Source organism: Geotrypetes seraphini, chromosome 13 (assembly GCF_902459505.1).
Source record: "Geotrypetes seraphini chromosome 13, aGeoSer1.1, whole genome shotgun sequence".
NCBI lineage: Eukaryota > Metazoa > Chordata > Amphibia > Gymnophiona > Dermophiidae > Geotrypetes > Geotrypetes seraphini.
In genome coordinates this window covers 8,827,966-8,849,984 of record NC_047096.1, presented here as the reverse complement: position 1 = coordinate 8,849,984, position 22,019 = coordinate 8,827,966, and the positions used below count along the sequence as shown (strand labels likewise).

The following is a 22,019-nucleotide window of genomic DNA, read 5'->3' as shown; positions in this document are numbered from 1 at the left end:
TCACAGAAGACATGAACTCTGCCTTTAAAAGGATGATTAACCCTTTCAGGACCATAAGGATCGTAGGCCAATTTTTGTGGTTTTGACAACATTTTTATGGTAAAAAGGGCTTGCAGATGCCAAAAAATTGATTTTTTTTGTGAAATATCATTATTTTTATTTTAAAAAAATCACACTTCTGGCTTATGGACAGTGTGGCAAGTGAATCTTCTCGTCAATCTAGCAACGACGCTAATGAATGAATGTCGGAACCAGTTTGTTTACATAAAGGTAGTATCATATGGAATCCGTACATATCAAATTTAGAACTGTAGACTATCCCAATCAAAATTTATAGGATTTTAAAGTTATGGGACAAATATGTCCCTTGGTCCTGAAAGGGTTAAGGCCCTTTGTGGTGGTTTCTGCACATGCACTTCACTAGAAAAATTTAAACAACTAGTCACAAACTATTAGAATAAAGCACTGGTTTCTCAAGCCAGTCCTTGGCCAGTCAGTTTTCAGGATATCCACAATGAATATGTATGAATAGTTATTATATGCAGATCTGTCTTCCACATGTTCAGTGGGGATGTCTTGAAAATCCGACTGGCAAAATGTCTTCCCCTCCCCTTATTATGTCAAGAGCCGTTATAAAGCAGGAATGTGATGCAACTCCATTTTTAGTGGATTATTTAAAGAGACGCATTAAAAATATATTAAGCAGAAAGTGAATAAAGAAGATTAAGTGAGGTGGGGTCCACAGCCCTAAGGACCTGGCAATTTTGCTTTAAGAATGAAGCTTTTATGACAGGGAAGGAGTGTTTTAATAAATATACAATACTCAAACTATAACCTCTCGCACACGATACATTTTGTGCGGACCGTCAGAATAAAATCACTTTGAAAGTCAAGCTAATCGACACACTAGCCACTATAACAACCAATAATTACTGATCACTGGAGTTAATTGTCATTAATTTAGTTGCTATATTAGAAAGACTGTGACCGCAAAGGAGTACGTTAAGCCAGTTAAGACTTCAGATCTACAAATAACTCAATGACATTCTTCAACAAGGCAACAAAGCTTCTTAGTGACTCTTCTTGTCCGTTGCTTTGTTTCACTGTGATACACATCGCTGACTTATCGGGTTCCAGGAGCAGCTCTGTCAGGAACAGTCCTTGACCCTCCTGTTCTTGTGCAAAGAGGTAGGCTTTCCAGGGCTCAGTGCCGGCCTTGCTCATTGCAATGGTGTAGATACTAACGTCTTGTAAAGCCATCTGCAGGGCATCAGGATGAACATCTTCTTGCCAGCCTGCACTCGTCACATGAGCCGAAATCAGCATCTTCCACTGACTCTCAAACAACTCTGGTTCCATCTGTGCATCCAGCTTTAAGGTCAGAGGGCCGGCGTCAGACTGACTGGAGGGAGCCGCCTTTTTCTCTTCTGAAACCGGTTGCTCTGCAGACAAGAGAATTAAAATCAGCTCGTATTCATGCTAAATAACTTCACTTCAGATGGACTGGGACATACTCGGGACCTAGAAAAATCTGTGAGACAAAAGACAGGCAGCCACTTCAAGTGATTCTAAGAGAGAGAGAGCATGGGGAACAGTTGAATTTGATCATTGGTTTGGGAGTTTAAGGCTTTTTCTCCACCTTATGTTTTGATCCTGCAATAGTTTCTGGTAAGGCACCTTTCAGTGGACACTTTATAACAAATAGATTGTTTGAATATTATCTTAGTACATCCTAAACATGGGATTTTCCACACACACTAAGCCAGTGGTCTCAAACTCAAACCCTTTGCATTTTGGATTTGTAGGTACTTGGAGGGCCTCAGAAAAAAAATAGTTAATGTCTTATTAAAGAAATGACAATTTTGCATGAGGTAAAAACTCTTTATAATTTGGCTGTCATAATAATAATATTGTCATTTATAGCTAACGAAACATATGATCAAGAAACTGTTTTATTTTACTTTTGTGATTATGATAAACATACTGAGGGCCTCAAAATAGTACCTGGCAGGCCAAGAGTTTGAGACCACTCCACTAAGCCCAGTTTTACCCTGCCTTTAAAACAGGGCTTTTATTTGTTTTGGGTTTTATTTCTGCTGGTCCCACACTAATTTTTCTATTGGTGCTCAGGATCACTAAAATATTAACTCGGGAGCCCTTAACTCTCTTATTTAGGAGGTTCTAAGGACTCCCACATTAAGTCTGTGTTAACATGAACATGTTAGCTGGTTAATGATTCCATGCCCACTCTCTACATCTCCTTCAAAAACAAATAGAACCCCCCCCCAACACTGTACAGTTAGCATATGCAAAAGGGAAATATTACAGCAAGACACATTAGGGCCTCCTATGGGAAGTCTTTTCTGGTGCGCTAAGCCCACATAAGAGCTTAGCACACCTTAGAGCAGGGGTGTCCAACCTGTGGCCCGAGGGCCGCTTGCGGCCCCATGAAGTATTTTGTGCGGCCCCGGTCGAGGGCGATGCAGTGTTTTCCTCTGCTGCCCCCGGGTGTTTACCATCTTGCCGGCTTCTCTGTCTTGCTGCAGAGTTTGCGCGTTTGTGCGGCCCCAGAAACATTTTTTTTGGCCAATGCGGCCCAGAGAAGCCAAAAGGTTGGACACCCCTGCCTTAGAGAGTTAGTCTAAAAATGAAATAGGTCGATCAGGCAGAGGTTCAATCATGACGCGTAATGATGATTTTTCTCATTCTATGCATTCTTTCTGTTTGGGTGCTTCTCATTATACATATGAAATCTCTCCATTACAGGACATTTTACATCATTTTGTTTCTTGCACTGGACAGGTGCTATCCAGCAAATCCAATCACTTCCAATTGTTCACCCTCCAGAGGAAACTCATGAATTGAACTGAACTGAATGCAGGACTATAACTAAGAGAAAAACACTGAATTTTCTCGTACAGCAGACATACCTGCTTTTGAGGGCTCGGTGCCCTCCACGTTAAGCTCAGATTTCCAGCAAGTTGTGAGGACTGCCCACTGCTCTTTGCCGTAAACTGGCACCAGTGTGTTGAAGTCCAACGCCCAGGCATCAATAGGTTGCACTGCCCGATCCTCCAGAACCCCTAAAGATGGGTCAGATTTGGGGACAGCCAGGACCCGTTTCACCTCTTCAATGCCAGCTAGTAACAGACGGTAATAGAACAGTCCACGGTCTCGAACAGCCATGTTAGTCTCTTCGTCTGGACAATACAATACAAGGTGAAATAATCAACAGCAGCTAGGGAAGGAGTCCAAATAATCAACAGAACCCCTTCTTTAAGATAGCAGCCCCATGATCCTGGGCAAGAAAAACAACACTAGCTCTATTTTGCCAAAAATACATGCAAACTGCGTTAAGTCATTTGCGTGCTTGTAAAGAATGACATGGTGAATTCATCACCGTTCCCATCCCTGTGGATAACCACAGGAAACCATCTCCATGTCATTCTTTAAGGAGAGAGGGAAGAATCAGAGTCTGAATGGGCCCAGCCACTGACCCTCAAGCCTTGCATTGAAGAATGCTGGTGTAGAAGGACTGAGGTTGAGATAGACACTGGATGGTTAGAACATAAGATCATACGCGTTGCCATACTGGGACAGTCCATCAAGCCCTGTTTCCAACAGTGGTCAATTCAGGTCACAAGTACCTGCCAGAAACCCAAAGAGTAGCAACATTCCGGAGCTGAGATTGTGATGTCATAAAGCCTCATTCCACCAATGCCTAAGAGCCAACCTCATCAGTGATGTCACAATGGCTTCATTATCCCATACTTGGCTCACATAAGAATCAGAATATGAATGGTCAAAGCCACTGACCCTCAAGCCTTGATTGAAGAATGCTGGTGTAGAAGGATTGAGGTTGAGATAGACACTGGATGGTTAGAACATAAGACCATAAGAGCTGCCATACTGGGACAGACCGTCAAGCCCAGTATCCTGTTTCCAACAGTGGTCAATTCAGGTCACAAGTACCTGCCAGAAACCCAAAGAGTAGCAACATTCCGGAGCTGAGATTGTGATGTCATAAAGCCTCATTCCACCAATGCCTAAGAGCCAACCTTATCAGTAATGTCACAATGGCTTCATTATCCCATACTTGGCTCACATAAGAATCAGAGTATGAATGGTCAAAGCCACTGACCCTCAAGCCTTGATTGAAGAATGCTGGTGTAGAAGGACTGAGGTTGAGATAGACACTGGATGGTTAGAACATAAGACCATAGGCATTACCATACTGGGACAGACCGAAGGTCCATCAAGCCCAGTATCCTGTTTCCAACAGTGGCCAATTCAGGTCACAAGTACCTGCTAGAAACTCAAAGAGAAGCAACATTCCAGAGCTGAGATTGTGATGTCATAAAGCCTCATTCCACCAATGCCTATGAGTCAAACTCATCAGTGATGTCACAATGGTTTTGTTATCCTATACTTGGCTCACATAAGAATCAGAATTTGAATGGGCCCAGCCACTGACCCTCAAGCCTTGCAGTGAGGAATGCTGGTGTAGAAGGACTGAGGTTCAGATAGACACTAAAGAATGACAAGGGATGGTTTCCTGCGGTTATCTGCAGGGACGGGAACGGTGATGAATTCTATCACTGTGTCATTCTCTAGAATGCTTTGCATCCTTAAGAAATAGGCATGGGATAGTTTGGCTTACAACTGAAAGTATTCATGTACATTTTGCATTGCTAAACACTATACTTGAGATTATAATGTAGATTTTATACTACTTTACAATAGCCTATGACTATGTGTTTTGTAACCTATTCATGACATCCCCAAACCCTGCTTTGAGGAATATGCAACAGAAATAGTAAGCCTGATCTTGCACGGATTGTCCAGGTAGTACAAGGGATCTTGACATCTGGAAGCACAATTTCATGAATAGTTTGTAAAAGACTCAAAACACAAGGAATGTGGTTAATACACATGTACAGTGGTGCCTCACACAACGAACTTAATTTATTCCAGGAGCAAGTTTGTTATGCGAAAAGTTCGTTATGTGAAACGCGTTTTCCCATAACAATACATGTTAAAAAAAATAATTTGTTCTGCAGCATAAAATATGCTAAGATGACATAAAAAAAGATAAATTTGTCAAAATGGTGAAAATGGTGGTCTTGCTGAGGCCAAAACTCTTTGACGAGGTCACACTGTTTGACCCCACATTCACTCCTTCTAATTATTTCCCGTTTCATTTCAACAGAAATCACCTTCCTGCTTCATGATATATAAAAAATATTGAGTTTATCTTAAAAGGACGACTGTATACAGTGAGAGAGGGCAGTTAAGCGCAGTGACTAGCGACTGCCTGCAGTGCCTGCGCGGAAGGATGCAATACATCGGCAGCTCGGGCGACTTCGTTGTGTGAAACGAAGTTCGTTGTGTGAAACGAAGTTCGTTGTGTGAAACGAAGTTCGTTGTGTGAATCAAGACATGAAGTTCGTTGTGTGCAGCGTTCGTTGTGCGAGGCGTTCGTTATGCGAGGCACCACTGTAGTTTGGAGATTACTCTTTAAAAAATTATGAAGATTCTTAAGACTAGGGGAAGCCTCAATGAAGTTACACGGAAATACCTTTAAAACAAATAGGAGGAAATATTTTTTTCACTCAAAAAATAGTTAAGCTCTGGAACTCACTGCCGGAGGATGTGGTAACAGCGGTTAGCGTATTTGGGTTTAAAAAAGGTATGGACAAGTTCCTGAAAAAAAAGAGTCCATAGCGTCCTATTGAGACGAGTCATGTGGGAAGAAGCCATTGCTTGTCCTGGGATTGGTTGAATGGAATCTTGCTGTTCTTTGGGATTTTATTTGGAATGTTACTACAATTTGGGTTTCTGCTAGGTACTTGGGACCTGGATTGACCCTTGGGGAAAGATGGGCTAGATGGGCCATTGGTCTGACCCAGTAGAGCTATTCTCATGTTCTTAGGGCAGTCATTTTTAAGAAATGTGTTCCAAAAAAAGCAGGTGTTGGGGATTTGACAAGTGTAAGTGGCAATCCTCCCTTCTGTCATTCCTGCAAACCTGGGTGTACAATTCTGCAAGCTTTGGAGTAGAGAGAAGTGTATGTACGTATGAGAGACTCAAGGGTCTCTCATACGAAGAAAGACTGGGCAAGTTGCAGCTCTACACTCTAGAGGAGCGTAGGGAAAGGGGTGACATGATTGAGACGTTTAAGTACATCACAGGTCGTGTCGAAGTGGAAAACGACTTATTCTTTCCCAAGGGACCCTCGGTCACAAGGGGGCACCCGCTCAAACTCAGAGGAGGGAAATTTAATGGCGACACCAGGAAGTATTTTTTCACAGAAAGGGTGGTAGATCACTGGAACAGACTTCCGGTGCGGGTGGTCGAGGCCACCAACGTGCTCGACTTTAAGAATAAATGGGACATCCACGTGGGATCCCTACGTGAGTTAAGGAACTAGGTCATCAGCATTCAGACCTAATGGGGTGGGTAAGTGGGGTGGGCAGACTTGATGGGCTGTGGCCCTTTTCTGCCGTCATCTTTCTATGTTTCTATTGCAAAAAAAATCAGAAAGGTGCATAATTTTCAGGTCTGCCCAAACCCCACAAGATCATTTGTGGCGCTAAGAAATACGATCATGTTTCACCTCTCCTATTCAGCGCACATTGGTTACCCGTTGAACATAGAGTTAGTTATAAAATCTTACTTTTAACTTTTACAAAACGTTTAAATAATCAACTGGAGTTCATTAACAGACTTTTAATTCCTTATAATCCTTCAAAATCGCTTCGTTCGATGTCACAAAATCTTCTTGTCATACCATCATTAAAATTAATCAACACGTTGCGTTCCAATAACTTTGCTGTCACTGCCCCCACTCTCTGGAACTCACTACCCAATCATTTGCGCAGTGAATCCGTAATAAAACAATTCAAATCAAAATTAAAAACATTTCTGTTCCAGGATGCCTTTGGACAATAACTGTCCTCTTAAGGACAAAAGCAAACAAATTTTATCACTCTTTACCCTAACCCAGGGGTAGGCAATTCTGGTCCTCGAAAGCCGGAGCCAGGTCAGGTTTTCAGGATCTCCACCATGAATATGTATGAGATGGATTTGCATGCACTGCCTCCTTGAGATGCAAATCTATCTCATGCATATTTATTGTGGAGATCCTGAAAAGCTGACCTGGCTCTGGCTCTCAAGGACCGGAACTGCCTACCCCTGCCGTAACCTATTCTTTCCCTTTTTTGTTTTGCTTTTTCTTTCACGCTTGTAGTTCTTCCCTTTCGTTTGAAGTAAGTCCATATGTGTTTTACTAAGCTACTTTGGTATTGTTTAGTATCCCTAACTTTTAATCTGTTTTTATGTAATTTTTATATTGTACACCACTTAGAAACCTGATTAAGCAGTTATAAAATTTTCTTTTAATAAACTTGAAACTTAAACTTGTGCTTACTGTGGCTATACAGTATAAGTTAGTAACAGTTTTCTAAAAACATTTCTTATCTGTGTAGGCTGTTTATAAGTGAAAATACTACACTAGCCTTCTAAAAATAATATCTTTTATCTTTTACTGCCTTCCTCTTTTCACCTGAGAAAATCTAAGAAATACACAAACCACCACCCTAATCTCTTCTCAGGAATGACAGGCTTACATTAATAAGCCCAGACTAGACCTTCTTGCTCCGGCCAGGCCTGGATCCCACAGCACTGCCTACCTATGCAGTAATGCAGGAGGCGTCCGAGCATATCCTGGCATTCTGCCGGACGCACAACAAAAAGCTGGACCAGAGCAACAATCAACTCCATTTTCACCATCGGGGACGCTTCCGTTTTCACATTCTCTGCAAAGTCCTCCAAAATATAAGAAGCATTAGCGACTTTCTCTCCATGAACTCCCAGGAGCCAAATCAGTGCCTGCTTTCCCTAGTAGGAGGGGAGGGAAGTTGGCAGGGGAAGAGCAGAAGAGAAAGAGAATTGTGAATTTGCACCAATCAATTAAACCTTTAAAAGCGGAGGTATGGAGCCAAAGAACCTTCTTTGGCTGGGAGTGCAAACTACAGTAAGCCAACACAAACACAGTAAAGAGATTCTGGCAGTGGGTAAGGACTGTAAGACCCATCTAGTTTGCCCAATTGAGTTCCTGGTGCAGTGGAGTAACACTGAGGAATCTACTTAGAAATAAAACCAAAATGCTTGTTTCAAGATTTTGCCCCTTAATGTGCTGCTATTTCCTGGGCTGTGGAGTCAGAAGCAATTTTGGGCGGAGTTGGAGTCGGTAAACATGTACAAGGTCAAAATAAAAACTTACAGCAACTTGTATACAGTAAATCTGATGTTTTTATACTAATATATTTTTTCATGCTGAATCTAAAGTACTGATGAATATGACTTATATCCTGAAATTGTTAGAGATTTTGCCCTGATAGTTATTGCTTTGCCACCAGCCCAAGATAGAGCTGAGAGGTTGTTCTCTGCTCGGAGAATTACTGTATATACTCAAATATAAGATGAGATTTTTGGGCCCAAAAATGGGAGTCTCATCTTATACTTGGGTCATCGCTCACCTACCCCCCTCCTGGACTTGTTGCAAGCCACTGAGCCTGCTGTATGGCCTGGGGGGGGGGGGAAGACACAAGGGATCCTTCCCGTCTCCTGTCCCAGACTCTGCCAATTTTTTTTTTTACCTCCCTTCTGCCTCCCCCCGCATACCTTTTTGAATCCCTGGTGGTCCAGCAGTTTACCAGGCAGGAGCAAGCTTTCTGCGCTCCTGTCCCTTGCTGAGCCCCCAATGGCCGCCTCAAGTTCTCACGGTCCAGGGTCTTGGGCATGAGCGAGCTTTCGCGCTCCTGCCCGGCGCTGAGCTACTCGCTGAATGATTACCACAAGTTCTCACGAGTCCCGCGAGAATTCAGGGCAGCCATTCAGTGAGCGGCTCAGCGCAGGGCAAAGTAGCAGATGAGATCAGTCACAGGCCAGCCAGCACCAGACAGAACATGATATAAGCCATCCTGCAGACTGGATAGATGGCCCAGCTGTAGAGCGTCTATCCAGATTCAACACAAGGGGGCTCCATCATGCTAGCAAATATAGACAAGCGGAGCTTCGTACATATTGTAAGTAGCAGAGAATGACAAGGGGAAAAAATTCTGTCCCATCACCAGACTACCGTCCCCTTCACTGCCCCGTCCCCGTAGCATCCACCCTTCCCTCTCACCACCTTACTGTCTTTCTGCACCTCTCACGCAGTCTGTGCATCTCCCTCCCTCACCCTTACCTTCACGGTGCGTTTTAAGGTTTGAGTATCTTGTTGAAAGCCACCGGAGTGTTCATGCAGTCGCGTGCGTGTGTGGGCGCCAAGTTGCGTCAGAGGAGAAGTTTCTGCCCACAAACGCACGCAACTGCCCGTACGAGCCAGCGGCTTTCAACAAGTCTCAAACCTTAAAACGCGCCACGAAGGTAAGGGGGAGGGAGGGAGATAGATAGATTTGGGTAGGTAGGAAGGAGGGACCGCGTGCGATCCATCCCTTAACTGCGGCGACAAGGCTATTCACCGCTCCACGGGGCGGTGGATGGCCTTGTCCCCGCCGTACCTGTGGTGAGCACCTTTCCCCCCTCCACCATTTTGCCGTGTCATTCTCTAAGTAGCATTATAGAAACAACTAATCATAGTGGCACTAAGTATGGTAAAGGAGGGCTGTGTTATTCTGCTCCCTGGGCGCACTGGGCTCGAATGGGGACATGGAATTAGAAGCTGACTGAGGGTAGTGAGAATGACTGGGTTTCTTTTTCTTTGGCTTGTTTAATTTTGCTATTTTTTTTCCTGCTTTTATTTTTAGGAATTTTCTCTGGGGTTCTTTGATATTGAAGTTATCCGTTCGGTTGTGCCTTTTACACACCTATAGTAGTGAATTTATTGTATTATCTTTTCCCTCTTTATATAGGTAAATGTGAGCAATTATTTCTTTCATAAGTACTATACTGTAGTTAGATTGCGAGCCCGTTGGGACAGAGAGGGAAATTCAATTAGATTTTTGGCCATTGCTTAAGTCAATTTAATTGTCTTGTAAACCGCTTTGAATCCTTTAGGAAATTTAGTGGTATTTAAGACACCACATTAATCCCCCTCCCCCATTTAACAAAACTGCAAATGCGGTTTTTAGTGCCGGCTGGCACGCTGAATGCTGTGCGCTGCTCCGATGCTCACGGAACTCTATGAGCGTCGAAGCAGTGCACAGCTTTCAGCGTGCTGGACGGCACTTAAAACTGCTTTTGTGGTTTTGTAAAAAGGGAAGTAAGTGATTCACATAATAACGCAGGGGTCCGCATGCATTTGCAAGCTTGCATTTCATTCTTATGCATCCTGCAGTAACTTAAACTGATATGGGTTACAGTAACAAAAAGCACATTATCGGCGTCTAATGCAAATTTAGGGATGAATAATGCAACGCAACATGCCTCAATAACTACCCACCAAACAATAGAAGAAAGCTGCCCTTAAAATCCTGAAAATAAGAATATTCTACCTCGCTGTCATGGATGTTTTCCTCACAACCGGGCAGAACTTGGCAAATGGCCTCAGTGCACGGAGGACACAGCCACACAAGGTCCCGAAATGTTTGTACAACAGCTGGAAAGAATGACATGCCAGAAAAAAAGATTTACAAACGTTGATTAAACTTCCAGGAAGTAAAGGATCAGGGGTCAGGTTTATCTCCACTAAGGCACCATAACTATACCTCAAAAAGCTCCTAACAAACAACAGTAAACTATCGTCTCTGACGTGTCTGTTAATATTCTCCCACTCCTCCTTCAACTTGTCTGGAAAAAGAATTTCTGCTTGAAGCATTCACTAAACAAGACTGTATAAAGCCCAGTTATTTTTCTTTGGATTTAATTTTAAAAAACCCAAATACTACCGTTATTTCCCCATATATAGGCCGTGGCCTATACATGGGTTTTACAAATCCGTGCAGTGGGTGCGGCCAGCTTAAATGGGGCAGCTCATCTAAAGGCATTAAAACTCACTGTTAGATAAGCCGCCCCATTAGAGGAGTACCGTAACTGAACTTCCCCCTTAAATACTTGGCAGGCTCCTCTGCAAGCGCCAAAGACATCTCCGCTGGTAGGTGCTGCCTCCTCCAATCATGCTGTGAAGGGCAGGAGCGATGTTTGCGATCTCAAGCCTCACCCTGTCACGAGAACTGACGGCAGCCAATCGGGAAGCGGTGCAGGGTGAGGCTTGAGATCGCAAACATCCCTCCTGCCCTGCACAGCATGATTGGAGGAGGCAGCCATCCAGGAGGGCGGCGAGGGAGGTATTTAAGGGAGGGGTATGATGTATAAGCCACCCCATCGTATAAGCCATGAGAACTGATGGCAAAGCAATACAGGACGCAGTGTACAGCTGGCCTGAAGCCACAAACACGGCTCCTGCTCTTCAATGCCGGTGGTGCGATTCGACGAGGCCGCCGCCAGCGAGGGAGGTAGGGGATTAAAAAAACTCTACATAGGCCGCCCCAGATTTGCAAGCCACACCCACTGGGCCGGCTTGCAAAACCCATATATAGGCCGTTGCCTATATATGGGGAAATACGGTATTAGTAGTTAATGCAGCTTTGTAAAAGGATCCCTAAGGCTGTCCAGAAATCTCCAGCAAAGATGTTTCTTAGAAATTTTTTTTTTTACAGTAGACGGCAGAAAACAGTTACCTGAAGTAATGTGTTCATCTTTTAGAGCAAGCAGTTCAGTTAAAATGACAACACATTTCTCACCATATGTTCTCGCAATGCGACCTAAGTAATCAGAAAAACAAACAGAAGAGGATTTTCAAAATGAGATTTTGTACGAAACTCAGAATTATAAGTTCCTATGTGCAATGGGGCAAACCCAAGACTGCTCAGACTGTCCTGAACGGGCCTAAAGCTATACGGGCTGAGATGTTTTTTTTATAATAGGGAGGTGAGCTGCTTATGGCGCAGTTTGTGGTGGAAGGGCTACGAATGGAAGGTGTTTTGATTTGGCCAGTCAGACATAAGGGACTGGATATGTCTCATCTCCGCCATTTGTTGCCAGAGAATGTGATGAATGCAGTTAGCTTAGCAGGGTTTAAAAAATAGATTTGGCTAATTTCCTAAAAGAAAAGTCCATAAGCCATTCTTAAGATGGACTTGGAAAAATCCACTTATTCCTAAAATAAGCAGCATAAAATCTGTTTTACTTTTTTGAGATCTTGCCAGGTACTAGATTGTTCCAATGGTGGCCAGTCTCAGTATGGCAACTCTTATGTTCTTCCTGGCTCTGTCTGTCTGCAATTGATAAACCAGTGAAAGTGATTAAAGATCTCACCGATAGCAAAGATGGCAGCTTGTGCAAGATCTGTGGAAACGTCTGTGCAGTAACCCCTCAGCTCTTCCAGCACATGCTGTACATTGTCATCATTCACCAGCTCACACAGGATTTCCATCTTCTGACACTTGATGTAGTGCGGCTCCGAGTACGAGCAGAAGAACTTCTTGTAATGGGCACCGAAATGGCCTGGCAAGCTACGCAGAATCTCCCTCACGTGGCACAGGGCCGTGAAGCAGAGCTCCCTGCTCTCCGATGTGCAGACAGCCAGCAGAGGCCCTTTCACTCTGCTCAGTACGTCTGCCTGCACATGGGGGAAGCCCCGGGCCAGGATCAAGAAGAGCTTGGTGGTTCCCAAGACCACACTGGGTTTACTGCTGGTAAGAAAACTGTCCAGCAGGTTGAGGATGTCGAAAATCTCCTCTTCAGTTCGGGGTTTGTAACGGAGAAGAAATCTTAACACCTCACTTTGTCCCCACTGGTCCAAATCTTTCATTCTGAAACCAAAGGAAAAAAATACAGTAGGATGATTTATTCATAGGAAGAATTTGATATGCAATGCCATGCATACTGCTGTAAGAAATCAGTTGCAAGGTTAATTTTTCACCTCTGCAAAGAACTGTCCTGTGGAAGAAAAATACATGGGATTCTCTATCCCCCTGATCTACCATTTTTAGTCAAATCTGTTGCAAGTTAAGTAATTTCTTTACCTCTCAGAGGCTTGGTTTGATCACCTTTAGCTCTTTCCTCTCTACTCACGACACTGTCCAATAGCATTCAGAGCAGTGGCATAGAAGTCCTAACTGGACTGTGCAACAGTTGCCCCAGGTACATTAGATTTTGGGCCCACCAGGACACACAGGGAGAAATACTTGTGTACCTGAATGTAAACCACTTAGGCTATAAGTCAGGGGTAGGGAACTCCGGTCCTTGACAGCCGTATTCCAGTTGGGTTTTCAGGATTGCCCCAATGAATATGCATGAGATCTATTTGCATGCACTGCTTTCAATGCATATTCATTGGGGAAATCCTGGAAACCCGACTGGAATACGGCTCTCGAGGACCGGAGTTCCCTACCCCTGCTATAAGTGGTCTACAAATACTAAAATTAATTAATAAATAAGTAACATAGAAACATGACGGCAGATAAAGGCCAAATGGCCCATCCAGAGCATCCACTATCTCCTCCTCTCCCTATTGGCTACGGCTCTTAACATTTGCATCTCCTCTTCCTATAGGCTAAGACTCTGCACCTGCATTGTGAGGTCATAGAGCTGTATGGTTATAGAAATATGACAGATAAAGGCCAAATGGCCCATCCAGAGCATCCTGTATCTCCTCCTCTCCCTATTGGCTAAGGCTCTTAACATTTGCATCTCCTCTTCCTATAGGCTAAGGCTCTTTACACCTGCATTGTGAGGTCATAGAGCTTTATGGTTATAGAAACATGACGGCAGATAAAGGCCAAATGGCCCATCCAGAGCATCCACTATCTCCTCCTCTCCCTATCGGCTAAGGCTCTTAACATTTGCATCTCCTCTTCCTATAGGCTAAGACATATGGGGCAGCAAGATGAGAGGAATGAAGTCTGGAATTGGCAGTGGAGAAGGGCACACGTAAATTGCTTTTATCCGAGGAATGGAATTCTCGGGGAGGTGTGTAAGGGAAGAAACTATCAGCTAAATACTTTCAGTTCTAGCTCATTGTTCCTACAAAAGCAGGGTTAAGAATGTATCTTCATATAACTCCTTCAGGAAAATGCTCTCAGGTTTGACTTGATATGAGCAGCCGAGTTTGAGAACTGACACCGATTCACAGCTGGGCGTGGACAGAAAGAAAAGGGAAAACACCTGTTTAGGAGATGATGAGCGATGGGCTTGTTGATCACCACGCCCCCTTCCCGCTGCAGTATTTCCTCCAGCGCTCGCAGGCAGTTCACTATCACAATGGGATCTGGGTCCCTCAGCAGACTGTACAGTTCGTTCACTAGAGTTCCGTCTGGGGAAACACAACCAAATAACAGAATAAACGACATGCTAAACCAGCAACTCAAGCAAACCTCAGAGTCAAGAAATGGACATTGGCTTTTCTAAACATTTAAGCCAGAAATATCACACTCATAAGAATTGCCGCTGCTGGGTCAGACCCGTGGTCCATCGTGCCCAGCACTCTGCTCACACGGCGGCCCTTAGGTCAAAGACCAGTGTCCTATTTGAGTCTAGCCCTACCTGCGTTCGTTCTGGTTCAGCAGGAACTTGTCTAACTTTGTCTTGAATCCCTGGAGGGTATTTTCCCCTATGACAGACTCCGGAAGAGCATTCCAGTTTTCCATCACTCTCTGGGTGAAGAAGAATTTCCTTACGTTTGTACGGAATCTATCCCCTTTTAACTTTAAAGAGTGCCCTCTCATTCTCTCTACCTTGGAGAGGGTGAACAACCTGTCTTTATCTACTAAGTCTATTCCCTTCATTATCTTGAATGTTTCAATCATGTCCCCTTCTCAGTCTCAGTCTCCTCTTTTCATGATGGCTGATGTTTTAAGCAGGGTTCCCCTGTGGCTCCAGAAAAAGGAGGATGGATTGAGACATCTGGGCTTTACTTTTAAATGAAAAAACTCCTACCAAGAGCTCACGTTGAAAAAGCCATGGGAACAGATCTCCAAAATCAAAAATACTGTAAAAAGGAACATAAAATTTAAAGAGAGGGACACTCCTCAAATCCAGGGAAAATCCTCAAAGCTTCAAAAATCAATGCACCTTTGCCTCTCTCTCTAAAGTTGCACAGGCTTATCCCAAGTGCTTTATCCTCCATGGGAGGGGCCTAAGAGATTACATTCAAACCACGGGGCTTTGCAAACCCTGGGATTTCAAAACAGCAGTCTATGTTTTAATTGGTCCACCTGGATGTGGTAAAAGCTCATTTGCTTACAAAAATGCACCCCCTCCTAGAAGTAAAACTCGGATATCTCAATCCGTCCTCCTTTTTTTGAAGCCTTATGGTAACCCTAGATTTAAGCAAAGGAAAATTCCTTCCTGGCTGAATATGTTTTAGACCCAATTGGGTTACAAATACAGTTCTCCCTCCGTATTCGCGGGCGATGCGGGCGGACCATAGACGTGAATATGGAAAAACCGCAAATAACTTTTTACATGTTATTTGCGGTTTTGTGAAAACGCTGTCGTTTTTACTATTGAAATGGCGAATAACTTTTCAACTGTTATTCAAAGTTTTTGGAAATAAGCCACTATTACTACTATTGAAATTCACAATATTTATTATACAATAATACAGTAGTGTACAGTAATAATCTCAGGGCAATAAAAAAAAGTTCAATACCCAACGATTCCCAGCGATTCCAAGAGAATGTAGGGCTAATAGCAGGCAAGCAGAAAGTCCCAGAGATTTTCTCCATGCATGCTGGGAAGCAGTGTTTTTCTCAGTGCACACTGGGAAGCTACGATTTTGTGGGAGAAAGCATGGAGCAGTGATTTTCAGAGTGAATGGTAAGTGATAAACTTTTTTATCGGTACAATTAAAAAAAAGGAACTTTAATGATGATGTAATTTTGAGGGGTGGAGTCATCAGCCAAAAAAAAATCGCAAATAAGCGAATCCGCAGATACGGAAACCGCGGATATGGAGGGAGAAGTGTATCCTGCGGAAATTACTTGGAGTTTCTATTTCCAGTCTGCAGCAACTGAGGGTGTTTAGGATTTCAGCAACCTACCAATTTCCAGGTCTCCTTGCTGGGTGTACATTTTTGCAGAACCCAGGACAGCCACTCTCCTCACATATGAAGCTTTGTCTCGAAGTCCATTTAAAATTGGCTGCTGAATATATTCATGGAGGCCTGGCATCCTGCATCGAGGAAACATTTCAAAATGCCCTTTATCCATATTAATGGCCATAGACTAGCTAAGGGTACGGAAAAAACTATCAAGTTCTATTTGCATGACTTGTGAGGAAAGGAGACATGTTCCTTTCCATGGGAAACACACCTGTGGTTGCACATGCTGCGCAGGGCCAACCCTCTCACCATCGGATTGGGGTCCGAGCAGTCTTTGCAGAGCGTGTTGATGGCCAGGAGAGCCAGATCGGGTTTGAGCGCAGCATAAGTGCACATGTACAAATACACCAACTTCTTCTGAACAATATCGACCGTGGCACTGGCTTTAACCATCTCCGCAAAGACACCAGAGACATCCACTCCCTGCGTCATACACCTAATAATGTCAATGGTAGAAGGGAGATTCGAAAGCACTGTTAGATCTTTTAGATAAGCGACAATTCCAAAATCTCATTAAGACCCGGATTCTCGAACCGGCACCGATTTTCTAGGCGTCACTAGGCGCCATCCAAACAGCATTTTTAACAGAGATTTGAGGCGCATCCTGGTACCTAGAAAACTGGCCCTGGAATTGCAGCTGCCAAATGCTAAAGTAGGTGTGGCCCCTGCTGGAAGTGGCACTAGGTGTCCTAAAACGCCTATGTAGGTGCGATTCTTGCAAAGATAAGCGCCAGAAATGTAGGCCTGGAAAACCCTGGCCTACATTTCTGGCACCTATCTTCCACGTCGGCGCGATTCTGAAAGCGGCACCGATGCGTGATTGACACACGATCGGCAGTCGCCAATATCAACACCAGTTCAAGAATCCGGGCCTAAGTGCCTCCATATATGTTAAAAAATTTATAGTCACCATAAATTCTCAATATCCCCTATATTCTTTGTACTTCTTATATAAATTCTATTTAGGGCCTCAGATTTGCCATTAGGTGCCAGACATTTCTATGGTCACCAAACAACTTTGGCTATGGCTTCCTCACTAACCCATCATACTTTTTTTTAAATGTTTTTTAATATATAAAGTGCTCAGTGCTATTTTTATAACTTAATTCGTTATTTCTTAATGTAAAAACTTGCAATAACTTAATAACTTATCTCAAATCTTTTCTTTTAGTAATATCGGGAAGGGACCTGTCATTCGACGTGTTTCAGAAATGTTATGCAGATCGGGATGGCAAGGAAATATTTGGAAAGGGGGGACTTTTCTTGAAACAGCCTGAGGGCGAAACATGTCGAATGACAGGTCCCTTCCCGATATTACTAACAGAAAAGATTTGAGATAAGTTATTAAGTTATTGCAAGTTTTTACATTAAGAAATAACGAATTAAGTTATAAAAATAGCACTGAGCACTTTATATATTAAAAAACATTAAAAAAAAAGTATGATGGGCTAGTGAGGAAGCCATAGCCAAAGTTGTTTGGTGACCATAGAAATGTCTGGCACCTAATGGCAAATCTGAGGCCCTAAATAGAATTTATATAAGAAGTACAAAGAATATAGGGGACATTGAGAATTTATGGTGGTTATACTTGTCAATGTCTTACTCTGTGACTATAAGTGATACTGTTGCAGTGTAAAAAATTTATATTAGCATATTGAATTCCTGCTGTACATTTTCAGTGCAACGACATACCATGTTCTTATAATTCACTGGACTTTTTATCAGCCTACTTCTGGGTTGATACATCCACATTGACACCCCCTCCCCCCCCCACACATACACTTTTACAAAACCATAGTGCGGCTTTTAGCGTCAGCTGTGGCGGCAACAGTTCCAATGCTCATATGAGCGTTGGAGCTATTATCGCCCCAGCCAGCGTTAAAAACCACGCTATGGTTTTGCAAAAGGGGAGGGGGATTAATACATTAACAGCATAAAGTAAATACACTACTCCCTCCATATTCACTGTGATAGGAGATTAACAGAACCGCAAATACAGAAAAACCGTAAATAACTTTTTCATATGTTATTCGCCGTTTTCTATTAAAAACCATAGTGAATATGGTGAAACCGTGAATAACATGGTGAGAGACCTGGCCTGTTCTTGAAGGAGAGGCAAAACACGGTGAAGAAAGTGCTGGGAATCAGCGATTTTTCTCTGTAAACGCTTGGAATCAGCGATTTCTCTATGCAAGCTGACATAATGTGGGGGGAGGAAGCAGCAAGCTAAAAGCCGTGAATAATCGAAACCGCGATTGCTGAAACCGCAAATACGGAGGGAGACGTGTATATCTTTTCCTTCCAAATTAAAACAGATCATCTTATAAAGTTTACTTAATACTAAATTGATCAGGAGGTAGAAATACAAGCACCTTACCTGATCACTCTGAGAATTACATTTCTGTATCTGAGTCGGTCTGCCTGGACATGAGGGTTACATAAAGCTCTCCTCAGCTCCTTCACCGTCTCCTCAGATCCGAGATAAGGCATTCTTTAGGACAGCAAGCACTGCAAGCTTCAGGATATAGTCCTCTATCAAGATATCCAGTCTTTAATGATTTGGAAATAAAGGTGAATGTGCTAGTTTTGAATGTTCTTAAACAAATAACATAGTATTTGATGGCAAATAAAAATCCGCACAGTCAAATAAGGCAGACAGAGCTGCACCTGCCATTCCATGCCAGTTGCACTCTGTCATGATTGAATACTGGCATAACAAATAGGGCAGACACAACCATGGAAGAGTATCTCAAAACTTACCTAATTATGGGTTTGCATTTGTCACAGCCAAATCAATGACTTAAGGCTCTTTATCTTTCCGTTCATGCAACTGCTATACAAAAGTTGAAGAGGGAACCTTAAAACAAACAAACAAACTCAGGTGGAAGTCGAAAAGTCTCCATCATATATTCATACTACTACCGGTACTCTCACAACTGCTTGCCCAGGTGAAGGGATATTTTTACTCTTTTATTCTCGGATCATACCCGATTTATTGCAACAGCAATCTTTATTGTCACAAGAGTGCCACCTGCTGGATGTCATTTACGCCCCTGAGGCAGGCCGAAACACAGACCGTGTCGGGTCCACGACATACAGTGAACATATGATAGAGCCAGCCTTTTATATTTACATTTCAATAAACATTTGTTTATTCAGTTTATCCCTGCTTGATGTGTGCTGTTCCATCCCCACTCACATGTTTCTCAGAGTTAACAATGAATGGTGGGTTGTTGGGTTTTGTTTTTGGGTTTTTTTTTTGGGGGGGATTAGATCAAAAATAAAATCCAGGTCACCATAATATTTTGGCCAAGAACTTGGCACAACTTTTTTAAAATTTTGTTTTGATAATAAACGCAGGAGCTGACGTAACAACTCTGACTTTAGCTGACTGGCGTTAGAACTACGACACCATGGATAAAACAGAACAAAACCTAGTTTGAGTTGAGTAGGAACAGCTGGTAAACACCTCTGTAGCATGGAAGGGGAAAGGAATACATATACTAGCTAAGATGAAAAAAATAAATTGGTTTTTTTAAAAGTTTATTTAAATTTTGTTATCCCGCCTTTTCAAAGTTTCAAAGCGGATAACATTCATAAAACATTTGAGTGGGGTAAAGACAATTAAGACAGAATAATAAAAAGACATCAAAAATTAAAATGACATCATATTTAAAAAAAAAAACAGAACAAAAACAGCAATGACAACAACAACTAAGCATTAAAACATACAACTGTATTGGCACAAAAAGGAGGGGGAAGAACTACAATATTTTTGAACAGTAGAGCTGGTCCTGACACCCCCTTCCCTTTGTTCCTGAAGCAGCAGAGCCGGTCACAACAACCCCCCTCCCTCCCCTGACGCTGTAGCTGAAGCCAGCAAGCAGAGGAAGTGCCGGTAAACAGGCAACTTCTGGCCAGCCCTGGCAGGGTCTTTCCTCTGTCACATCACTTCCGACGTGACAGAGGAAAGGTCCTGCCAGAGCTGGCCAAAAGCTACCTGTTTACCGGTGCTTCCTCTATTCGCTGGCTGCCACTACAGCATCAGGTGGTGAGTGAGCGAGGGAGGTAGGGAGTTGTCAGGACTGACTGCTGCTTTGGGAACAGAGGGAGGGGTTTGTCAGGACCGGCTGTGCTGCTTCAGTTAAGGGAGGGAGGAAGTGTGTGTGTGTGTGGGGGTGTCAGGTCAAAAGCGCGCCGGGATAAAGGCGCGAGCAGACAACTGAGCGCAGCGCGGAGGCGCGCACCAAAGAAAAAGACTGTTTTTAGGGGCTACGACAGGGGGTGTGGGGGGACTTTACTTAATACAGATCGCGCCGCGTTGTGGGGGTTTTGGAGGGTTGTAAGTCCCCACATTTTACTCAAAACGTAACTTTTTCCCTGTTTTTAGGTTACAACCCCCCAAACCCCCCACAACGCCGCCGCGATATGTTTTAAGTAAAGTGGGGGGGCTCCCCAACAAAACTCCTCATCGCAGCCCCTAAAAAGTCTTTTTCTTCGGCGCACGCCTCCATCTTGCGCTCAGTTGTCGGCGCGCGCCTTTGTCTTCCGCATTACTGTCTATGAACCGGGGGGGGGGAGGAGCAAGGGGAAGAGAAAGGAAGATGCTGGACCTAGAAGTGGGGGTGAAGGGGATGATAGAGTGAGGTGGGAAAGGAGACACAACTATTTTTACATTAACTCTCAAACAACCAGAAACTACAGTTATCTGGCATCCACCAATCCCCACGGGTGCCGGATAACAGATTCTGCTGGACTTCGGTATTCCCATTTGTACAGAGTTCTCCATACTTTAACAAGATCCACACAATCAAAAGTTTTGCTACAACCAATGAAGCAAAAATTCCGGCCTTTTATAGTCTCTACTCTTCTCCATTATCCATCTAACATTCACAATAATATCTCTGGTTCCTGGACCTTTTCTAAAACCAGCCTGAATTTCAGGTAAGTTGTAAAGGTATAAATAAACATATTCTCCAGTTAGTTGGCAATGGTTTTTGTCTCCCAAATCTGTTGACACAGTAGAGTGAGAGCCACAGCAAAGTGGTGGAGGATTTGTAATGACTGTTCCTGTCCATTACAATCAATGCTAGAAATCCCATAATGCAGCAATGGGGAGGTAAAAAAAAAATCCAGGGTTGCCCAAAATTTCCAGCCTAGAATTGGGAAACTTGGCATCTCTGTAACAACTGCAATCAAATGAAATGTCTCGTTACCCAATCCGGAAGGGGAGGAGCTGGAACCCCTGCAAGGCCCCAGAACACACTGCACACGACTACGAATCCCAGCATGCAATGTATCTGAGGGCGGCTGGACAGCCCCCGCGCCGAGGACTCGCTCACCAAAGCACGTACAGAACCTTATTAGCGTCCATCTGAAGCAAGTGCTGACCTGAGGAGCGAGGGTCGCGCAGGCTGGAAGCGCAGCCAATCACATCTCAGGAAGAGCGACGTCTGCCTGTGCAGCCAATGAATGACCAGCCAATCAAAGGGCTCCAATAATCCACCGGCCTAGGGTGGCAGCCAAAGAACGCATGCGCCAATGTTACCGGTTGAATTGGGTGTGGGTTTCGCCAAATTGGGCTACTTTGGGAACACTGGCTGCGGGCAACTTTTTGAGGTTAATGAGCGCGAGTTTGGGGGGCTGCTTTACTGCAGTGTGCGCGCAATTCACTATTATGTTTTTTTTAAAGGCAATCTGGGGTTCCGGTCGCCTCTTCGCAATCCATTCCAAGCCTCCTTCCAATAACCTCGCTCTCGGTGCATTCCAAGCCTCACTTGGGTGTCGGCACTACTTCCTGTAGTTTCTGAGCTTTGTGTTGATTGGCTGCTCTTTTTTGACGTGAAGCGTGCTACAGCTACCACAGAGGCTGCAGAGCAAAAGGTTTTAGATTGTTCTTGGTATACAGATG

General features: G+C 43.7%; 1 protein-coding gene across 10 annotated transcripts; it reads right to left on the bottom strand.

Moving 5' to 3' along the window:
• Positions 1-787: 787 nt before the first annotated feature.
• Positions 788-21,864, bottom strand: AP4B1 (adaptor related protein complex 4 subunit beta 1). Of its 10 annotated transcripts, none has more exons than XM_033917893.1 (12): positions 21,451-21,864; positions 18,869-18,965; positions 18,486-18,640; positions 16,320-16,544; positions 16,049-16,179; positions 14,173-14,320; positions 12,322-12,818; positions 11,685-11,768; positions 10,500-10,603; positions 7,692-7,899; positions 2,931-3,200; positions 788-1,442 (listed from the first exon to the last, which is right to left on the bottom strand). In XM_033917893.1, exons 3-12 carry the CDS (start codon positions 18,596-18,598, stop codon positions 1,012-1,014), a joined length of 2,211 nt encoding a protein of 736 aa, XP_033773784.1. In that variant the 5' UTR covers positions 18,599-18,640; positions 18,869-18,965; positions 21,451-21,864; the 3' UTR covers positions 788-1,011. The 10 variants fall into 10 exon arrangements, with proteins under 10 accessions (XP_033773784.1, XP_033773787.1, XP_033773779.1 ...); XM_033917896.1 differs by having other exon boundaries at positions 21,500-21,864; XM_033917888.1 differs by having other exon boundaries at positions 18,486-18,657; positions 21,451-21,863.
• Between the last annotated feature and the right edge of the window lie 155 nt (positions 21,865-22,019).

What these genes read in the sequence shown, in the direction of transcription:
- AP4B1 (XM_033917893.1), bottom strand. Translation starts at nt 18,598, where the DNA reads ATGCCTTATCTCGGATCTGAGGAGACGGTGAAGGAGCTGAGGAGAGCT. An exon ending in CCTCCTGCATTACTGCATAG is followed by an intron (nt 3,201 to 7,691) that starts GTAGGCAGTGCT and finishes TGTATTGTCCAG; the next exon opens with ACGAAGAGACTAACATGGCT. An exon ending in CACCGAGCCCTCAAAAGCAG is followed by an intron (nt 1,443 to 2,930) that starts GTATGTCTGCTG and finishes TCTTGTCTGCAG; the next exon opens with AGCAACCGGTTTCAGAAGAG.